The sequence below is a fragment of the Colossoma macropomum genome, unplaced genomic scaffold (genome assembly GCF_904425465.1).
Source record: "Colossoma macropomum unplaced genomic scaffold, Colossoma_macropomum, whole genome shotgun sequence".
Classification (NCBI taxonomy): Eukaryota; Metazoa; Chordata; class Actinopteri; order Characiformes; family Serrasalmidae; genus Colossoma; species Colossoma macropomum.
The window spans coordinates 2,744,257-2,766,890 of record NW_023494790.1 but is presented as its reverse complement, the minus strand read 5'-3'; the positions used below and the strand labels follow the sequence as shown (position 1 = coordinate 2,766,890).

At 41.8% G+C, this 22,634-nt stretch overlaps 1 protein-coding gene across 2 annotated transcripts in view; it reads right to left on the bottom strand.

The window, feature by feature from the left end:
- Positions 1-11,297: 11,297 nt before the first annotated feature.
- Positions 11,298-22,634, bottom strand: part of polr3a (polymerase (RNA) III (DNA directed) polypeptide A) — a 71,385-nt gene continuing 60,048 nt past the window's right edge. For both annotated transcript variants that reach the window (XM_036571921.1, XM_036571922.1), the window contains 6 exons: positions 21,318-21,410; positions 20,237-20,401; positions 18,162-18,326; positions 16,713-16,844; positions 15,400-15,532; positions 11,298-12,732 (listed from right to left, as the gene is read on the bottom strand). In XM_036571921.1, the coding sequence (XP_036427814.1) occupies positions 12,674-12,732; positions 15,400-15,532; positions 16,713-16,844; positions 18,162-18,326; positions 20,237-20,401; positions 21,318-21,410 (747 nt within the window). In that variant the 3' untranslated portion in view covers positions 11,298-12,673. The remainder of the gene's footprint in view (positions 12,733-15,399; positions 15,533-16,712; positions 16,845-18,161; positions 18,327-20,236; positions 20,402-21,317; positions 21,411-22,634) is intronic.

Sequence of the window (22,634 nt, the reverse complement as noted above, 5' to 3'; positions counted from 1 at the left end):
GACTCAAATAGAGAACTCAAACAGAGACACGGCAGTTTTTAAACACCTCAGTGTCGCTGCTGGACTGAGAATAGTCCACCAACCAAAAATATCCAGCCAACAGCGTCCTGTGGGCAGCGTCCTGTGACCACTGATGAAGGACTAGAGGATGACCAACACAAACTGTGCAGCAGCAGATGAGCTATCGTCTCTGACTTTACATCTACAAGGTGGACTGACAAGGTAGGAGTGTCTAATAGAGTGGACAGTGAGTGGACACAGTGTTTAAAAACTCCAGCAGCACTGCTGTGTCTGATCCACTCAGACCAGCACAACACACACTAACACACCACCACCACGTCAGTGTTACTGCAGTGCTGAGAATGATCCACCACCCAAATAGTACCTGCTCTGTGAGGGTCCATGGGGGTCCTGACCACTGAAGGACAGGATAAAAGGGGGCTAACAAAGTATCAGAGAAACAGATGGACTACAGTCTGTAACTGTAGAACTACAAAGTGCACCTATATAGTAAGTGGAGCTGATAAAATGGACAATGAGCGTAGAAACAAGGAGGTGGTCAGAGTGTTATGCCTGATTGGTGTATGCAAATGAGCTTGTTTTAGTGACATCACAAAAAACAATAGATTTAAAATAAGCTGTATTTGCAGCCTAGTTTACATATAGGGACTGTATGGACTGAGGACTGAATGGTACGTTTTGAAACGTTTACATACTACATCAAAGCCATCAAAGCCATCTCTTAAAAACAGTGAAGAAAAGTTGTTTTTTCATGATATGGGTCGAGGGTCGCAACTCAAACTTTCAGAAGAGCCATTTTGTCCTTTTCAACAAAAATCAAACCACCTTGGGAGCCACAACATTTAATGTCCATTTTACTGAAGTAACGTTTTACCATCTTGGCTGTAAATATGTCTCAGTATGTGCTGATGTCCTAGTATAGACTAAAAAATATAATGTAAATGAAAACACAGACTTCTTTTTCGCCAGCTTCTTGTTCGAATTTTCCCGTTCCACCTTAAATGGTGCAGCAGTTACATACTTCATAATTACATGCACTTCAGGCACCATTTAAGGTGGAACGGGAAAAATGCAAGAAAAGAATTCAAACAAGAAGCTGGCGAATGAGAAACTGACTGTTCTCTCTAAATTATCGATGTTCTTCTTGGAATTGTCGGTCTTTGCCGTTTCGTTAGCTACTATCTAGGTTAGATTGTCTGCGTTGCTATGGTGACCAGCAGTCTTTGCGCAGATCTTCAGGGTTAAAGGGTGAATTAGCAGTTCTACATTAACTCCAGTAAAGCAAAGGTTTATTTTACTGCCTTTTATTGCTTAAAAATCTGATTCTGCCATGGAGCAGCAACAGGGCAGTAAAAGAGCCGCATGTGGCCGAACTCTAAGCCCTTTAATCATTATAAAACCTTCTCATGTCGTCTCACTCCACACTTCAAGTGTAATCTGGAAAATGTAACATCCTCATGGTGGACTGTACTGTACGGAGTTTTACCGTTAAAACGAACAGACAGAAAAGTCTGGAACGACTTTTCTCTGAACAGATCCGAGTGTCTGAATGAGCAGCCACTCCAGTTTTAATCCTCTCTCTCCTCAAGTGCTCTTGAGTGATCTCGGTTTATTACGGCTACCGGCAAACAAAGCTCACCCTCACTAATCTTCAGCGGAGCCAAGGTGGCTGAGTATCTCCTTATAAGTGTGGGAATTAAAGATCAAACCAAGACATCAAACAGTTTGCTTCTGTTTGAACCTGGATGCACCGAGCACACAGGACAACTTGATCCTTTATTAAGTGTGTCATGGGGATATAAATGAAAAATATATTGCATTGGCGGTGAAGGGAATTATACTCTGCATATAAAAGGCAGCAGTGCTCTGCATGAATTTGATCTATATTTCATTGTAATGATCCTCTTTGCCACAGTTGGTCCACATGTGCTAAAACAGCAGGAACACTCTGTTATTGATCCGCACTCATTAAATACTGAGAGGCACACGCCCTTCAAACGCAACCTGGTGTGCAGGTTCAGGTACAATGAACTTCTCTTAAAGGACCCTGATCATGTAAAACCAAACGTTCTTTAAAGTTTCACATCATACCTTTTACTCCACAGTCCATACAGACCATATGTGGAAACCAAGCTGCAAGAACTGCTTCTTTTGATTGTGATGTCACAAACATGGACATATTTACATTTGACATATACAGCAGTTTAGCCCCGCCCATTCAGCCTACAGTAGTTTAGCCCCACCCATTCAGCCGACAGCAGTGTACCCCATCCATTCAGCAAACAGTAGTTCAGCCCCACCCATTCAGCCTACAGCAGTTTAGCCCCACCCATTCAGCAAACAGTAGTTTAGCCCCACCCATTCAGCCTACAGTAGTTTAGCCCATCCTATTCAGCCTACAGCAGTTTAGCCCCACCCATTCAGCAAACAGTAGTTCAGCCCCACCCATTCAGCCTACAGCAGTTTAGCCCCACCCCATTCAGCTACAGCAGTTTAGCCCCACCCATTCAGCATACAGTAGTTCAGCCCCACCCATTCAGCCTACAGCAGTTTAGCCCCACCCATTCAGCCTACAGCAGTTTAGCCCCACCATTCAGCACACAGTAGTTCAGCCCCACCCATTCAGCCTACAGTAGTTCAGCCCCACCCATTCAGCCTACAGTAGTTTAGCCCCTCCTATTCAGTCTACAGAAGTTTAGCCCCACCCCTTCAACAAACAGTAGTTCATCCCCACCCATTCAGCCTACAGTAGTTTAGCCCCACCCATTCAGCCTACAGTAGTTCAGCCCCACCCATTCAGTCTACAGAAGTTTAGCCCCCCCTTCAACAAACAGTAGTTTCATCCCCACCCATTCAGCCTACAGTAGTTTAGCCCCACCCATTCAGCCTACAGTAGTTCAGCCCCACCCACTCAGCCTACAGTAGTTTAGCCTCTCCCATTCAGGCTACAGTAGTTTAGCCCCTCATATTCAGTCTACAGCAGTTTAGCCCCACCCCTTCAACAAACAGTAGTTCAGCCCCACCCATTCAGCCTACGGTGGTTTAGCCCCCCATTCAGCCTACAGTAGTTTAGCCCCTCCTATTCAGTCTACAGCAGTTTAGCTCCACCACTCAGCCTACAGCAGTTCAGCCCCACCCATTCAGCCTACAGCAGTTTAGCCCCACCCATTCAGCCTACAGCAGCTTAGCCCCACCCATTCAGCCTACTGTGGTTTAGCCCCTCCCATTCAGCCTATAGTAATTTAGCCCCGCCCATTCATCCTATAGTAGTATAGCCCCGCCCATTCAGTCTACAATAGTTTATGCTGCCTTCAAGTCACGTCGGAAATACCGTATTTACGAGCTGGATGCACATGAAAAGCACCACACTGTCGTATTTACTAGTGGGAAACTCCCCCGAGTTTCTGATTTTGGGTGTGTCAACAAAATAATGATATAAATAACGATAGCCGCTGATAAACTGGTCACATTTCAGTTATTCCCTGAAACCACCCACACATGGACATACAGATATAATGTATAAACAGACTCTCTTCAATAACATAAAAATAAAAGTAAACCAAAAACATTTCCACTCATTTCCAACCAAAACCACTTGAACACAAATCAAGTCGTACTTATGACCTCCGAAGTCATAAGTAGGAACGTCCGAGGATGACTTGAAGGCAGCAATAGCCCCACCCATTCAGCCTGCAGCTGTTTAGCCCCGCCCAGAAAATAAAAGCCCCAGTTACTAGCCTTTATTTTTAGTATGTTTCTTTTAGCTCAAGCTTGTGAAGAGTTATTTTGCTGATACCAAATGTAGATAATGATACACAAGGCTTTATTTCATTAAATTCATGAGTAGTGCAAATATAAACTTTTAATGCCGCTCTCACTGAATGCACTCGAAAATCCAATCATAATTGGATTTCTGCAGTTATCTGATTATTCAAATGATCATGTGAACAGCACAGTCTGATTTCTTAGATCAGAGTAAGGTCTAGAAATCTGATTAAGAGATGTAAAGAGGCTGGATTTTAGCTCAGTAATCAGATTTCTCAGTGCACGTGAACTCTTACTCTGATTTCTTTCGGATTTCTCAGTCTGCGCATGTGTGAAAACGGCACCAGAAACAAGCGAGCAGCGCCACCGCGAGACGCAGCAAAACACTTTTGGAATGATGCTGAAACCAAATACATGCTTGACGAAATGAAGGATTTAAATATTCTTCACCTTCTAGATGATGTATGTTCACATTTTCAGGTAAAGTGACGATGTTTTAAAAAAAGCCACAGCATTAAATTTGAGGTTTACATTAAATTAATCTGATCACTGCCTGACTCATGCAGACCCTGGAGTTTTCCATTATCTGATTACTCAAGTGCATGTAAACACGTTGATCGGATTACTGACAAAGTCTGATTTTCTGCAGTTATCGGATTATTAAATGCATATGAACGCACTCACTGTAACACCCTCTATTTAGTACAGCAGCGCAGTGAATAGAAAGCAGAATTACTTTTTATTGAAGTTTTTGAAGTTTTATGCTCCGTATATTTTCATTTAAATATACTTTATTCTGCTGCTAAGACTGAATTTGAGAAGCATGAAGTGAAAGTAATATAAAAGAAACACCAAAACATTTGTCAGGTAGGCAGGCGCCCACCCGTCCGCAGTCACCTGCACCTGCTCCTGGTTAATAGCCTCATTACTTCTGCTGTATGCGCTGTTTCATTTGTCTTCAGTCTGTGTGAAGTCCTGCTGGAGTTTCTAAGCTCCGACTTCAGTCTCATCACTGCTCTAACATCATTCGCCTGCTTCATCGATTATGAGTGCGGATTTGCTCAGTTTGTTTACGTCTGTCGGATTTATGAAGCTGTCTGCCTGAGAGATGGACGGGTGGAGGAAAAGCTCACGCTGAGCACTCGCACTTTACGACAAAGTGCCTCTGGCTCAACATCTGTACACCATTAATAAAGGAAACTGTTATATATAACATGTATAATCATCCTTTTTCTGTTTATTTATTTAATAAACAGAATCCAGCTTCAAGTTAACATAATACACAATCGATTCATACGTCGCTTCCAGCTTTATAGGCTTTCACAATAAAGGTCTGCTGGAGAATCATCGATTTGATGCAGTTAGACATACAACAGTGCAGCAGAGCATTAGAGCAGCAGTTCTCAAACTCCCCCTGACTGTGATTGGTCCTAATCACCACCTCCTTTGTTCTGAGACCTCCCCCTTACTGTGTTTGGTCCTAATCACCACCTGAGACCTCCCCCTGACTGTGATTGGTCCTAATCACCACCTGAGACCTCCCCCTGACTGTGATTGGTCCTAATCACCACCTCATTTGTTCTGAGACCTCCCCCTGGCTGGGATTGGTCCTAATCACCACCTCATTTGTTCTGAGGCCTCCCCCTGACTGTGATTGGTCCTAATCACCACCTCATTTGTTCTGAGACCTCCCCCTGACTGTGATTGGTCCTAATCACCACCTTGTGTGTTCTGAGACCACCCCCTGACTGTGATTGGTCCTAATCACCACCTCATTTGTTCTGAGACTGCCCTCTGACTGTGATTGGTCCTAATCACCACCTTGTGTGTTCTGAGACCACCCCCTGACTGTGATTGGTCCTAATCACCACCTCATTTGTTCTGAGACCTCCCCCTGACTGTGATTGGTCCTAATCACCACCCTCTTTGTTCTGAGAGCACCCCCTGACTGTGATTGGTCCTAATCACCACCCTCTTTGTTCTGAGACCACCCCCTGACTGTGATTGGTCCTAATCACCACCCTCTTTGTTCTGAGACCTCCCCCTGACTGTGATTGGTCCTAATCACCACCTCGTTTGTTCTGAGACCACCCCCTGACTGTGATTGGTCCTAATCACCACCTCGTTTGTTCTGAGACCTCCCCCTAACTGGGATTGGTCCTAATCACCACCTCGTTTGTTCTGAGACCTCCCCCTGACTGTGATTGGTCCTGATCACAATTGCATGTACTGTTGGTGACCCCCATGGACCCTCACAGAGCAGGTACTATTTGGGTGGTGGATCATTCTCAGCACTGCAGTAACACTGACGTGGTGGTGGTGTGTTAGTGTGTGTTGCGCTGGTACGAGTGGATCAGACACAGCAGTGCTGCTGGAGTTTTTAAACACCTCAGTGTCACTGCTGGACTGAGAATAGTCCACCAACCAAAAATATCCGGCGAACAGCGTCCTGTGGGCAGCGTCCTGTGACCACTGATGAAGGACTAGAGGATGACCAACACAAACTGTGCAGCAGCAGATGAGCTATCGTCTCTGACTTTACATCTACAAGGTGGACTGACAAGGTAGGAGTGTCTAATAGAGTGGACAGTGAGTGGACACAGTGTTTAAAAACTCCAGCAGCCCTGCTGTGTCTGATCCACTCAGACCAGCACAACACACACTAACACACCACCACCACGTCAGTGTTACTGCAGTGCTGAGAATGACCCACCACCCAAATAGTGCCTGCTCTGTGAGGGTCCATGGGGGTCCTGACCACTGAAGAACAGGGTAAAAGGGGGCTAACAAAGTATCAGAGAAACAGATGGACTACAGTCTGTAACTGTAGAACTACAAAGTGCACCTATATAGTAAGTGGAGCTGATCAAATGGACAATGAGCGTAGAAACAAGGAGCTGGTCAGAATGTTATGTCTGATCGGTGTGTATATTAATGCCTTGTTATGATTAATAACATAGTTATTACAGAAATAAAACCCCAAAAATCTGTTATTCTTTTAAAACCTATAAATGCAAATGCATATAAAGCATTCTAGAGAGAAACTCTTAAAAGATACTCTGTATATGATGAACAAAAACTAGCTCGTGCTTTAATTTCCTAGAGTTTGGACAAAAACAATTCCAAAAAGTCTTTCCTGGGTTTGTGCTGCTGCATCTAATGTGTTTTTTCTTCACCAATTCAGCCAGCTGGGTGTCCTTCAGCATGACTGTGTGCTCCTAACAATAACACATCTGCAATACGTTTGGTGTTTCTGCTGCAGGCCCGGTCCACCCACCTGATATAATGACAGTGCCGGACCACCTGCTTTCTGCTTGATCACCGAAGGCCATTCACTCTCCACCATCTCACCCTCCAGCTACAATATTCATCAGCTTCTCAGTCTCTCCTGCACTCGGGGGGTATCATTAATTTATTATTCTACCATCCGGCTCCTGGAGAACCCCTGCCTGCCTGTGCACTCGCCCTTCTAGCACATCTAATAGCCACACTTTCTTTAAACTTCTACTCAGAGCTAATAACGAGATAAAGCTGGTTTCCTCCGCTCTGTTTTCAGCGGCGAGCCCCTTTAGACTCGTTACAATCATGATAATTTCTTTATCTGTTTTAAAAAGCCATAGAAAGTCATGCAGCTCATTAAATCTCAGCTTTGGAGTGAAAGTGGGCGACCATGTCAGGTCACAACTCACCATGATGAAGAGGAAAATTCAACTCAGCTGTGAGAATCCATATTTAAAACCCTGTGGGGGGGAAATGTGCAATCAGATGTTAATTGAAAGCGATAGATTGGGTAAAAAATTAATATATGGATTTTCCCTTTATGCAAAATGTAGCTGATCTGCCATCTGTCTGGTACTTCTTTAGCTTTAGCACTGGAGCTATGAGGCTAATGTAGTTAACAAGCTTGTACCCCTCCAATTAGCACTGTGCTAACTGCATGCCTAAGGCACAACTCAAGCAGTGTAGAGTCACTAATAGACTTGATTATGTTTCTGATAATTCGGTCCATAAACATTTTTTTACAATAATAATAACTGTAATTTATAAAGGTAAAGTAGTTTAAATGCCCTTTGTACTGTAAACACTTAAAAAGATGGCTCTTCAAGGGTTCTTTAATAAAGACAAATGGTTTGGAGTTCTATATAGAACCATTTCTGGTTTCTATGGTTCTTTGCATGTGAAATTGTCCCATAGCTTCATGGAGAATGTGTTGTATATATGGTTCTATACAGATGTCTTTAGAAAAGGGTTCTTCTGTTGTTACAAACTTGACATCATAATAATAGCAGAACCATTTTTGGTGCTATATAGGACCACATAAACCATTCTTCATCAATCTGAAGAACCATATAAGGATGCAAATGGTTCTTTGAGTGTTTGTGGTTCTATATAGAACTCATGCTTCCATGGTTCTAAACTTTGTTCCAATCTTGACATCATAATAATAGCAATGATAGCAGAACCGTTTTGGTGCTATATAGAATCACATAACCATTCTTCATCAATCTGAAGAACCATTTAAGAATGCAAATGATTCTTTGAGTCTCCATGGTTCTATGTAGAACTCATGGCTCTAAACTGAAACATTCCCCTGACTAAAGAACCCATAAAGAACCATCCTTTTTTAAGTGTGTAGGCTATTATATAAAAACAGAGGCACATTCAGAGTCACAGACCCATTTCTGCCTCCACTGAATTCTTGTTGAATCCTATAATAGAACATTATTGGTCAGATTCCTCGAATGCTTTGGCTCAAAAGGCCAGAGAGTCATTATATATTTATTCGCTTATTTATATTCTTGTTGTTGAGACATCCAGTATTCTGTCTTACAGCTGAGCGAGAAGGTCTGAGACGCTTCATCCAACACAGAAATGTCACTATAGCATAAAAACACCATACATCCACATCAGGAACCACATAATCAAGTCTTTCAGAGATCATTTAATGCAGTTCCACTGTTTTTCAACTTTTCTGCATAAAGATACACCGGTCAGGCATAACATTATTATCCTTGTTTCTACGCTCATTGTCCATTTTATCAGCTCCACTTACTATATAGGTGCACTTTGTAGTTCTACAGTTACAGACTGTAGTCCATCTGTTTCTCTGATACTTTGTTAGCCCCCTTTTACCCTGTTCTTCAGTGGTCAGGACCCCCTTGGACCCTCACAGAGCAGGTACTATTTGGGTGGTGGGTCATTCTCAGCACTGCAGTAACGCTGACGTGGTGGTGGTGTGTTAGTGTGTGTTGCGCTGGTCTGAGTGGATCAGACACAGCAGTGCTGCTGGAGTTTTTAAACACCTCAGTGTCACTGCTGGACTGAGAATAGTCCACCAACCAAAATATCCAGCCAACAGCGTCCTGTGGGCAGCGTCCTGTGGGCAGCGTCCTGTGACCACTGATGAAGGACTACAGGATGACCAACACAAACTGTGCAGCAGCAGATGAGCTATCGTCTCTGACTTTACATCTACAAGGTGGACCGACAAGGTAGGAGTGTCTAATAGAGTGGACAGTGAGTGGACACAGTGTTTAAAAACTCCAGCAGCACTGCTGTGTCTGATCCACTTGTACCAGCACAACACACACTAACACACCACCACCACGTCAGTGTTACTGCTGTGCTGAGAATGATCCACCACCCAAATAGTACCTGCTCTGTGAGGGGCCATGGGGGTCCTGACCACTGAAGAACAGGGTAAAAGGGGGCTAACAAAGTATCAGAGAAACAGATGGACTACAGTCTGTAACTGTAGAACTACAAAGTGCACCTATATAGTAAGTGGAGCTGAAAAAATGGACAATGAGCACAAAAACAAGGAGGTGGTCATAATGTTATGCCTGATCGGTGTATTAATAAATATAAAATTTGATAAATATAAACTTAGTCACAATAGTTCACAGTATCGGTGACCAGATATTCAAAACATTTAATGCCCTAAAAGCAAAATCTGATTTTTTTTTTTAAGCAAAATGGTCACGAACAACCATAAAAAAATAAACGCTAAGAATAACCATAAAAAACAATAGTTTGGAGATAAGATTTTATGTATTTTGTATTTTATGTAAAATGTATTTTTTAAATCCATTCATGGTGGAGGGACACATATGGGATGTTGCGAGGCAAAATAGTCCCCAAAGAAAAATTATTTTCAGATTTCCCACTATTTTCCATCATCAACATTCCATATAAGCTCAGAAGACTCGTGTAGGTTCACTGGTGGTTCTGGATAGTAAATAAAATGTCTATATTTGTGTTGTAGTCATGGCGACCCCTGGTTCCTATCACCACCACTGTAAAGACATCTGAACCGTTTCACACCAAACCGCTCTCCATGTTGGAATTGCTCAGAATTTTTAAATAGGTGTAATTCCTTGTGATAGAAGGCATTTTAATTACTTCACCTTTATAAAGTACAATTGATGGTCCAAATTCTCTGATGAGAAAAGCGTTAAATAGAGGTGACTAATTGCTGTAATTGCTGAAGGTAAAGTGCAGATATGAGCAGTTTTGTGCTGCTGTGTTCCCTGTGTGGCCCCCAGCCTTCACTAATTATGTCCCAGATCATTTTGGAGGAAGCTGCCAAAGTATTAAACTGAGGGTGAGTACCAGATTATCCTCCACTCTGTCTGTATGAGCTCTGTTTTTACCCCACATTAGTTGATCAGCCAATGGTGGTGATAGGAACCAGGGGTCGCCATGACTACAACACAAATATAGACATTTTATTTACTATCCAAAACCACCAGTGAACCTACACACTTGTACCCCTCCAAATAGTGGAAAATCTGAAATAATACGTTTTCTTTGGGGACTATTTTGCCTCACAACACCCTGCATATTATGTATCCCTCCACCCTGAATGGAGTTTTAGGCCAAAATCATCTCTAAACTATCCTAAAACAGTCTTTCAGACATCAGGCAGTGAATTCATAACCATCTCATGTAGTAACTTTCTGTGAGGGAGCTTTTTAAGAGGTGGACGTCTGGTTCCTATCACCACCACTGTGAACAGTTCTGACTTGGTAAGTTTCTCTAGAATGGAGCGTTTCACACCAAACCACTCGGAACGACTTACATCTTAACCCTTTAATTATGGAGGAATTTTGAAAAATCTGTGAAGTTTCCCTTCCAACGGCACTGCAGGAAAAACAGTGGAAGGCACAAATCCATTTCAGCCTCCACAGAAGCCTGTAGGATCCTATAATAGAACATTATTGGGCAGACATCTCATGCCACGGCTCAAAAAGCCACAGGAGACATTATTTATTTATTCCCTTATTTATATTCCCATTGTCAAATATTGTCTCTCACGGCTGAGTGAGAAGGTCTAGGACGCTTCATTCAAGAGGAGAATTTCACTATAGCACAGCCACAAGCACAGCAGGGTCAAAACTACCCGAGCGTTCTCCGCACATCGCTTTACAGAAGATTAATAAGTGATAAAAACAGGATTACAGTACCTTGACCCATAAAAAACACTAAGAAAAGCTATGAGCTCATTTTATTACACATTTTTATTAACGTTCAATACATATATACACAGAACATAAGCTCTGAGCTCAGGCTTGGTTCACAGCAGCTCACTCGGGTTTACAGTCTTAAAAGTAAAGTAGCCAAAGGTTCTTTGGAGAAGAACCAATGTCGGTTCCCTAAATGGATGATTACAGAACTGTTTCTGTAAATGAGACGCACGAATGTCATAACACAATTATAAAGGATCAAGCTCTTCAACTGGCATAGAACCCTTACAGCACATTCTTCAAAATTGTTCTTCAAGGGTTCTTTACTAAAGGCAATGGTACTATAGATTTCTTTGCATGGCAAAACGGTTCTTCTCTATGACAAAAAAAACACAGCTCTACAAAGTTCTTCAAAGAACCCCTTTCAATGGTTCTACACAGCACCAAAAAAGGGTTCTACTACTGGTATGAGTCAAAGAACACTTTTTCAGCACTATGTAGAACGCTTTTTTTGCCAAGAGTGTATGCGGATGGTTCTTTAAACTTTAAAAACACTGCTCATCTCATCCACTGAAAGGTTCTTTAGGGAGCCTAAAGGGGTTCTGTAGCTTTGGTCCAAAGAACCCATTTAGCATCTGTATTCTTAAGCATGTAGTTTAAGGCAATCAGAACAAAAAAAAACAATAAAATGTTATTAAATTAAATTAAACCTCTCCAGGTTTGAGATCAATCAACTCCACCAGCCAACCATGAAGAAAACATGACTGGTTTGATACTTCACTGAAGGGCAGCATTCATAAGGCTGCATGACTCCTTCATAAGCCTTTCATGACTGACATAAACATTAATAAAGGCTTATTCCAGCAAGTGTCAGTGGTCATAAAGGCTGCTTAAGGTAAGTTTAATGATCATTACACATAAGAAGTCTCATGAGAACTGACACTCGTTGGAATAAGTCTTTATAAACGTTTATAAACATCCTTACAAAGGCCTTTCAGTAAAAGTGTCGGCGATATTTCAGGATAACAGATGCGAGTTCAAAAACGCAGCGTCAGCTGTGAAGCAGAACCAAAGCCCTGCTGACACAATGAAGACATCTAGATTAAACCTTCCAAAAGGTTTTGGAACAGCAACGATGCTGCCAAACTGTGCGAAAAAAACAAAAACAAAAATGTACAATATGTACGTATATCTTACATACTCTTAATTTAACACGCCCTCAATACTTTGACTGGGACTCGACTGTAAACTCACACAGCAGAACTCAAATGGTTAAAAACGGGAAACAAACAGTCCAAAAAAAACAGCCGAGGCTAAAGAGCACTGCGGGCTACAAGGCCAGCGGGAGGTGGAAGTCAGCACTGTTGAAGAGCAGGGGTCTCCGGGGGGGCGCGGGGTCTTTATCTGCTCTGTGTAGGAGTTTAAACAGTCCCAGTGCCAATGTTCATTGGAATGCCCATTATAATACACTCAGATACACCTGTGTAGAGAGAGAGAGAGAGAGAGAGAGAGAGAGAGAGAGAGAGAGAGAGAGAGAGAGAGGGATGAATAGTAACAATATACATAGCAATCTTCAGGGTCCAAGCACCATTAACTTCACTAAGCCCAATGAGGCTTTATGCACATGGGGCAATTCTGTATATAGATAAATGGTGGGAGGTCAGACTTTTGAGAAAGGCCTCTATTTATGTTTTCCTTCATTAGGGATCTCCAAAGACAACATATGCTGAACAACTAGTTCCCACTTTCAAATTATTGTTATTATTGGATACCGGTTTTTCCTCTACTTATGTTCCAATATGTTGTTGGATTTATAGAACTTAATGTGAAAATAATCCAGCCAACACAGACTGATTTATGTACTGTATCCACAGTGTGCAAACAAAGTCAACATATTTTTATAATTATTTATTTTAAACTCCTCATACTGTTTCTAAACCAGCTTTTGAGACAAATCATGGAAAATCCAAGGACTAGTTTGAAAATAGCAAGTTTTCAAAAAAGAAGCCTGTTGGCAAAATGGCAGTGAACCGCATGACATGACAAGACAAGTAAATTTGTTTTCCACAAAATAAACACAATAAGATGTATGCTTGGTTTTTATGAATAGCGCCCTCTATAGCCAATTGGTGTCAAAGTTAACAGAGAGCACCTACGTGAATATACCATTCATATTTCATGATGACTGGTCAATGCTAAGCCTGCCAAATGCCTGCTGAAATCATATTCTGTGATGCTGATTTCTTAGCTTCTTCTTTTCAAGACAAGTCAAGAGAAAATGTCACTAAAATAAAAAAAACTGGACATAATTTTCTGCTACTATTTTTTGCAGCTTTTTTTCCTAGCACTGATATTAAATGTAGAGTATATTTATCTTTTACAGTATTTTAATACTGTCAAGAGACAAACCATATATTTGACACATCTGCTAACTGAAACCTGCTCTTATCAGCGGTGTAAAATATATTAGGACAAGCTCTAAGACACTGTACTGCAATGCAGGCATGACGTGTTTAACATCTCATAAATTAGACGTCTTCTTTAGAACTAAGACATTTCAAATAATGTAACGTGAATGTAGGAATGAAAGATTAATAAGCTGCCTGGACAAAGAATTAGTCACCCTGCATGTTTAAGGTGGTAGTAACTTCATGCTCCTCCAGATGGCGCTGCACAAGGACGACTGGGCTACTACTGTGTGGACAGGAAATTCTCGTCAGGATTGTGGCCAAAAGACGAAACTGACGGACAGGGACCACCGACGAGTTTTACGGCTTGCGAATAAAAATCGTTTCGCTTCCAGGAAAGAATCGCTTCTGAAGTTAAAGCAGGTTCTTCACAACCAATTTCTGAAAGAACTCTCAGCAGGGAACCGCATACCATGAACACATGGAGCAGAGCGGCACGCAAGAGGCCTTTGCTCACTTCTGCTCACAAAGCTGCCCAGTTACAGTGGGTGAAGACACAAAAACTGGACTGTTCGTGACTGGAAACGTGTTATCTGGTCAGATGAATCTCGTTTCTGCCTGTATGTGAATGATGCTTGGCATCGTGTTCATCATAGAGCTCAGGAAGCCTTCAGTGAGGACTGCGTGCAGGTGTGGTTCAAACTGGATGAGCTCTGTGATGTTGGGCTGTTTTAATTATGCTGAAATAGGTTCTTTGGTTGAGATAACAGTAAACTTGAACAGTGCTGACTTTGAGCTGCTGGACAATGAGGTTTTGCCTTTTGCTCTTCATATTTCACAGGGCTGCAAATGTGACTGATTGTCATGATTCACACATCTGGACCGGCCCGCAAAATCCTCAGATTTGAATCCTCTTGAAAATCTGTGGGACGACCTGGAACAGCAAGTAAGACTCCAGGGAAGGTTCCATGAAATCTGGCCGAACCGCGCAGTTTTTCGATGCAAGAGTGGCTGAACATCGATGTCGCCTACATCCAGAAACTTGGCCAGTCCAGCCAAACCGTATCACAGCTGTTATTCGTGCTCGTGGAGGTTGCAGGTGACACATTTTTTGTCCGGTGAGCTTAATTTTTATATTGAAATTGCAATTTGAAAGACAATTTTAAAATCACAAGAGCTGCGATTTGAACTATAGCCTATGTTATCAACAATGTTCTCTTAGCAAGTTTTATGTGGGGAAATTTAACCTAAAACAGAAAACAACCACACACCCAGGTGAAGTGACCTCACAACCACAGCTAACTGGACATCTGGTGCGCGATGTTCCATGTTTTTTGTTCTTCCTGTACAAAATACAGACCTGGACCTCAATTTATGAAAGCAACTGCTATTTAAATCGAAATCGCAATGTTTGTCAGAAGAACTGCAACTAGGTAATTTGCCCAAACTGCTCAACCCTGTGTTTATGTGAGGTTGTTCAGTACCTTTGGGTGCGGTGGGGTGAGGGGGGTGGGGGTAAATCTGATTTCTTTTTGTCAATCTGTCATTTTAAAGTGACCTTTCTGCTCAAGCCGAGTCACAAAGAAAAGTCTCTACACTGGTACAATGCGACAGAAACAGACGACCTTAACATTTACAACACTGCCCAGTCCTGACAGCGTGACACGGTCGCTCATTCATTTTCAGTCATCCATTAAAACTCTTCACTGGACATTATTCACGCTTCATTTGAAACTCACCACACACAGAGTCTTTCTGTCCAAAATACGCCGCATCGAACAGATGATCCGCCGTCTTCTCAAACGACGCCAGCATCAGAACGCTCTCCTTCATCTTAGCCAGGCCGAAACGGGTGATACCCAGGATCTCCCCCTGGTGGCCAGAGAGGGGCAGTTAGATAACATACGAAGATTATAAGTGATTTGCCTGTCAATTATAACATCACAATTCAGTCTGATCATAAAGACGCCAAGACAAACTACCCTACAGCCTTCAGCAGTGGTAGGCAAGTTCATGCATGTGGGCATGTTGGTGTCTATGACGTTGCTCTGTCAGAGAATCTGGTGAAAAATTAATTTAATAACTTGCGATAAATTCGACTTTCGTAAAAAAAGAACATTAGCATTGTATGTACTATTAACTTTATATGTATTTTCCATCTGCGATGGACTGGCGACCTGTCCAGGGTGTATCCTGCCTTCCGCCCAATGACAGCTGGGATGGGCTCCAGCACCCCCCCGCGACCCAGAAGGATAAGCGGTTTAGATGATATGTGTGAGATGATGTGTGTGTATTATTTTCCATGTCCTGAGGCTGACGCTTCAGCATTTTCATTATTGACAGCAAAAAGACTGAAGGTCAGTACTTCCCCAAACTCCAGAGATCAAGTCAGAAATCTAGACATGATAATGGACTCTAACCTAACTTCAGTAGCCATATCCAAACAGTTACTAAATCTTTTAAGTCTTTTCTCATTTAAAAAACATAGCTAGGTTCAGAGTCCATGTCTTCATGACCAGCAGGCTGGACTACTGAGAGACCCTCAGGCAGCTGCAACTTATTCCAAATGCTGCAGCTAGAATGCTAACAAAGGACAAAGAGAACTGAGCACCTCATCCTCAAATCTCTCTAGGTGCTGCTCTTTTTAAAGTCTCTCAGTGGGCTCGGACAGAGCTATATTTCAGATTTGCTAGATTACAAACCCAGCAGATCTCTCATATCATCAGGTTCAGCTCAGTTATTGCAACCTAGAATAAGAATTACACAACGTGAGGCAGCCTTCAACTACTATGCCACTTACAGCTGGAATAAAATTCCTGAAAACATAAGGCTCCGTCCTCAGCCACCTTTATGCTCAATGACTGGCAAGATCACAACAAACTATCAAAAGTGGTGTTAGATATCAAATAATGATAAAAAGCCCTTTACCTGCCTGACGACTACGAGGTTGATGTTGTGCCCATTACAGAAAAAGTAATATGTATCCGCAAACTGCAGATAAAAAGGTACCTTAACAAAGTTCCAGCCACGCTGCCCCCTGGTGGACACTCACCTTATAGGACATGAGGTCGGCCAGCAGCATGACATGGCGGCGGTCGATGCTCATGCCGTGATTGACCATAGTGTACTGGATCTCATTAATGATGGTTGTCCGTGCAGCCTCGATGCCTAATGTCTTCTCCACCTGTTAAACAGAGACAACCCACACAATCAGCGTGGAGCCACCAGATCAGAGGCCGCAACCAAAATGTTAAGAAGAGCCATTTTATATCCATTTTACCATCTAGGCTGTAAATATGTCTCAGTATGTGCTGATGTGCTAGTATAGGATAAACAATATAATATAAACGAAAACGCTGACCTACTTTGCTCTGCTTTAATCTTTGGCTCAGCTATAGCTGCTTTTCTCACATCTCCGGCAGGAAACTTTCTCAAAAGTAGAACAGTTTCTTGTAAAATGTCTCTCAACATTCGATTTTTACGAGGCTGAAGTCGCTTCTCATTCGCCAGCTTCTTGTTTGAATTTTCCCGTTCCACCTTAAATGGTGACTGAGGCGCCAGAATGTAGCTGCTGCACCATTTAAGGTGGAACGGGACAACTGGAACAAGAAGCTGGTGGATAAGAAACTGACTTCAGCTTCATGACTTTTTAGTGTTTGACAGTTTCTAATTGCAGATTAAACGTATCAGGAAACCAGCTGGAGTGATTATAAATGCTATTAAGTCCATTCATCTGAACCATTTAACAGTGTGAAAGAAGCTGGAGAAGCTTTTTCAAAGATACAGTAGTGTGTAAAAGTTTGAACACCACCAGTCAAAAGACATTTTGTTGTAGTGTAAATAAAAGAGAACACACTTCTGCACATATTAATGCACAATTACTGTTCATTTGCTGAATTTAGCATATTGGGGAAAATAAATCACAAAATGTGGCCTGTGGCAAAGTATGGCACATTTTATTGTTTTTTTTTTTCAATATGTTAAATGAAGCAAATAAACAGTAATTATGCATTAAAATGAGCTGAATTTTTTGTAGAAGACGTGTTAACTTTTCATAAAACCAAATTACATGACGGATTATGAACGGGTCAAAATTAGATAATTGTTTTTAATGTTCTCTTGTTTATAATCTAAGCAATGACATCACTTATCAATGTATTTAAAATATATCTTAATTCTACATCAGTCAATAAAAGGTTCTCCTACTCACTGCTTATCTTTTTTTGTGATACCTTTGGAGTTTTTGAAGCCATAATCAATTGCATACGCTTGGTTCAACGCTAAAAATACTACTAGTAATGATGAACTAATATCTAGTAAAATACTAATAAATACTACTACTTATAATAATAATAACAATAATTTTAATTTGTATAGCATTTATCTCATACTGAAGACAGTGATACAGAAGCATTACATTCAAAACAAATACCTCTATAAATATCTAAAAATAGCTGTTTGTATTTATTTTATTTACTCAACCTTATGCAGGTCTACACACCTCATATGTGTTGTTGGATGTCGTTCGGTTGCCGTTGACACCGTGTGTTGCCATGACAGCGCGCAGGTTGTCTCCCTCCACCAGCAGTTTGAACTTCTGCCGGCCGCTCTGTTCATCAATGTGGATCACCGCGCGAGCGACCTCAGGAATGCCCTGAACAACCACCTACACAACATACACACATTATATTTCATATGAAGGTGTTTCTGGCTTGTGTGTGTATATGTGTGTATATATATACACATATATAAATAAATGAGTGATAAACAAAGCTGGACAAGACTGAAAAAAGGAGAGAGCAGTGGAGGCTATATATTTCAGAATCATTTTCACACAATCATCTCCAATCGAATGGTTTTTATAGGCAAGACAAGTTTATTTCTATAGCACCTTTCACACCCTGCTGTCATTCAAAGTGCTTTAAAAATGAGAAAATACAATCATTTAAAAAGTAAAAGTAAAGTGACATGATTAAAAGAACAGATTTAAAAGAGAAAATCACTACATTAGAAATCAAATTAGAAATTAAAGTGGGATAGTTAAAAAAATCTAATCAAAAATAAACAGGTTTTTCAATTTCAGGCCAGATTTAATGTGTCCAGTGTCGGGGCTCTTCTACTGCTCTCTGTCCACTGGGTCCATTTAAGAGCAGTGTAGTAGCGAAACGCTGCTTCTCCATGTTTAGTCTTCACCTTCGGCAGGACTAACTGACCAGTTCCTAATGATCTGAGAGTTCTGCTCAGCTCGTACTGCTGCAGCAGATCAGATAAATACGCTGCTCCTGAACCATTAAGACATTTATAGAGCAGGAACAGCTGCTTAAAGGCTATTCTGGAACAAACTGGTAGCCAGTGTAAGGGTTTGAGAATGGAGGGGGGGGGGTCGAGTTAGGAGACCATTACAGTGATCAATCCTGCAAGAAATGAAGGTGTGGATGAGGTTCTCCAGGTCTGCTTTAGTCAGAACATCTCTGACACTGCTGATGTTCTTAAGGTGATAAAAAGCTGCTTTAGTAACTGCTTTAACACGACTGATAAAACTAAGATTTATATCACCGAGAGCAGTTCTTTCAAACTTGAACAGAATATTCAATATTCATAATTCATAATCAGACTACTTATTGATGTCACATTTTGGAGAAGCCAGTGATATTCATGGAAAAAACCATACACTGTGCACAAGTCAGAGACCCCCTTTCATTTGTTTAATTTCCAGTCATAACAGCCATTAAGTACAATTCATTCAATTTTCAGTAAAAAAGTCAAAAACAAATATTTTACACAAAATTATTAGGAAGCCTCAATAACTACAAAACAAAAATCTAATCTCAGCTGTTCAGTGTTCAGTGAGTCACTCTTCACCTTTATTCCAGCTTCCATTCCTTTCAGGAGCCTCACTTTCAGTTCCTCAAAGAATCTGCAGACACACCTCCAAAGTTCAGTCTTAGAAGCTGGTTGATCATTTTCTGAAGTAATCAAACACATTCAGTGGTGTTGAGGTCTGGACTCTGGCGTGGTCAGTCCATCGTTCAGCTTCTTTGTTTGATGTGTCCGTCTCCTTTTCTCAGTGAGGTTCTTCTTGACAGCTACACATCCTTTCAGACCCACAGCGCTGAGTCGTCTTCTCACAGTGGAAGGATGGACAGAAACACCTGTGGATGTCTTCAGATCTGAAGCAGCTTGATTTTCTCCTCTCTCTCAGAGATGAAAGCTTTAAGTGCTGTTTATCTGATGGGGGCAGTTTTGGGGTCAACCAGGTCTTCCAGGTGGTTGTTAGGAGCCCCATTTTCTCTGTAGCTTTTAATCAGTTTTTGAAACTCTGTTTTTTCACTTATTTTCCTTTGATTTTCCTCCTTCCTTATGCAAGTGGATTATCTTATACCTGCTCTCTTCACAAACATCTCCTGTATGATTCACTTGTACTTAATGGCTGTTTTGAGTGGAAACGCAGTACCGCAGTACACAATGTACAGAGCAATTCTGAATGAACAGCATTCATCTTTCACACTGAAATGCAGCTCAGACCAGGGACACTTCTGGATGTTGACGTGTAAGTGTTGAGTGTTAAGTGTTCACCTTGGGCAGCTCCTGTTTGAGCCACTGGAGAACGTAGTACATGGAGCTTTTACTGTTCTCTCTGGGAGACACGCAGACCACCGCTTCACCATGGACCGCTATATCACCCGGCTTCACCCTCAGCTTCGACATACAGATAGAATACCGCACTGTCTCTGCGTTCACCTGAGAGAGAGAGAGAGAGAGAGAGAGAGATATAGTGAGGAGAGAGAGAGAGAGAGAGAGAGAGAGAGAGAGAAAGAGAAAGAGAGAGAGAAAGAGAGAAAGAGAAAGAGAGAAAGAGAGAAAGATAGTGAGGAGAGAGAGAGAGAGATAGTGAGGAGAGAGAGAGAGAGAGAGAGAGAGAGAGAGAGACCAGAGAGAGAGAGAGAGAAAGAGAGAAAGATAGTGAGGAGAGAGAGAAAGATAGTGAGGAGAGAGAGAGAAAGAAAGAGAGTGAGAGAGAGCGAGCAAGAGAGAAAGTGAGGAGAGAGAGAAAGATGGTGAAAGAGAGAGAAAGAAAGAAAGAAAGACAGTGAGGAGTGAGTGAGAGAGAGAGAGAGAGAAAGATAGTGAAAGACAGTGAGGAGAGAGAAACAGAGGGAGAGAGAAAAGAGATAGGGAGAGGGGGAGAGGGAGAGAGAGAGAGAGAGCAGTGAGAGCAGAGAGGGGGAGCGAGTACAGAGAGAGTGGGGACAGAGATGGAGGAATGAGAGAGAGACAAAGAGAGAGAGAACAGAGGTAGTGAGGAAAAAAGCAACAAACAGAATGAGTGCAAGAAAAGGGGAAAGAAAAACATCACATTCTGTCGCTTACGCGAAACAATACGACATCACTGAGAATAAAGGACAACTTTTCAGATAAAGCATAAGAGAGAAACATACGACTACAGAAAGACTACAGTCACACTGACATGAGGACTTTCACAAACACTCAGAAAACAGGTTCCTGTGAATGTAGCGGTGTAAAACAGGAGCAGCTGCAGCGAAATAAAGCCATTCAGACAGGTTAATAACAGACTACAGCTGTTAGACACACAGAGAGAGGGAGAGAGGGAGGGAGAGCGATAGAGAGAGAATATGAACGTATCTGTGTACAGTACCTCCAATCTGAGAAGGCGGATCCTCTCCAGTGAAAGCTTCACCAGAATGAAACAGTCATCAGGCAGAAACACTTCATCTATATACTCGGAAATCTGACCACACAGAGCAGAAACACATCAGTACAGCGAACATACCATCACTATACAACTCAATCAGCACAACATACCATCACTATACAACTCAATCAGCACAACATACCATCACTATACAACTCAGTCAGCACAACACAATTTACAGACTTTGTTAGCCCCCTTTTACCCTGTTCTTCAGTGGTCAGGACCCCCATGGACCCTCACAGAGCAGGTACTATTTGGGTGGTGGATCATTCTCAGCACTGCAGTAACACTGATGTGGTGCTGCTGGAGTTTTTAAACACTGTGTCCACTCACTGTCCACTCTATTAGACACTCCTATCTTGTCAGTCCACCTTGTAGACAGCCACCTTGTCTGCTGCTGCACAGTTTGTGTTGGTCATCCTCTAGTCCTTCATCAGTGGTCACAGGACGCTGCCCACAGGACGCTGTTGGCTGGATATTTTTGGTTGGTGGACTATTCTCAGTCCAGCAGTGACACTGAGGTGTTTAAAAACTCCAGCAGCACTGCTGTGTCTGATCCACTCGCACCAGCGCAGCACACACTAACACACCACCACCACGTCAGTGTTACTGCAGTGCTGAGAATGACCCACCACCCAAATAGTACCTGCTCTGTGAGGGTCCATGGGGGTCCTGACCACTGAAGAACAGGGTAAAAGGGGGCTAACAAAGTATCAGAGAAACAGATGGACTACAGTCTGTAACTGTAGAACTACAAAGTGCACCTATATAGTAAGTGGAGCTGATAAAATGGACAGTGAGTGTAGAAACAAGGAGGTGGTCATAACGTTGTGTCTGATCCGTGTATAGTTATAGATGCTAAATGTAAAGGTTTTAACAAATAACAATTAAGTCTCTACTGAAGAACACTAGAATAATAGGACTGTAAATGTTGTACAGGGTTATATTACATTTTCACCAACTTAAGAGTTCATATGGTTTATACGAACACATTTTTCTTATATAAAATATTCAAATATAAATAAGTGCATATCACTGCTGTCGGAACAAAACCTCACATCTCCAAAATGGTAAATTTACAGGAGAAGGAAAAAACACACTTTACTTTTAATGTAAGTCAATGGAACCAGTCATTGTGGGTCATTTCTTTTGGTCCATTCATCATGAAATTTACAAAAAATGTAAAGGGCAACAGATATTTTCAAATTACATCAAAAACTGAAAAACAACAAAAAATGGAGATAAGAGGTTTTGTTCCAA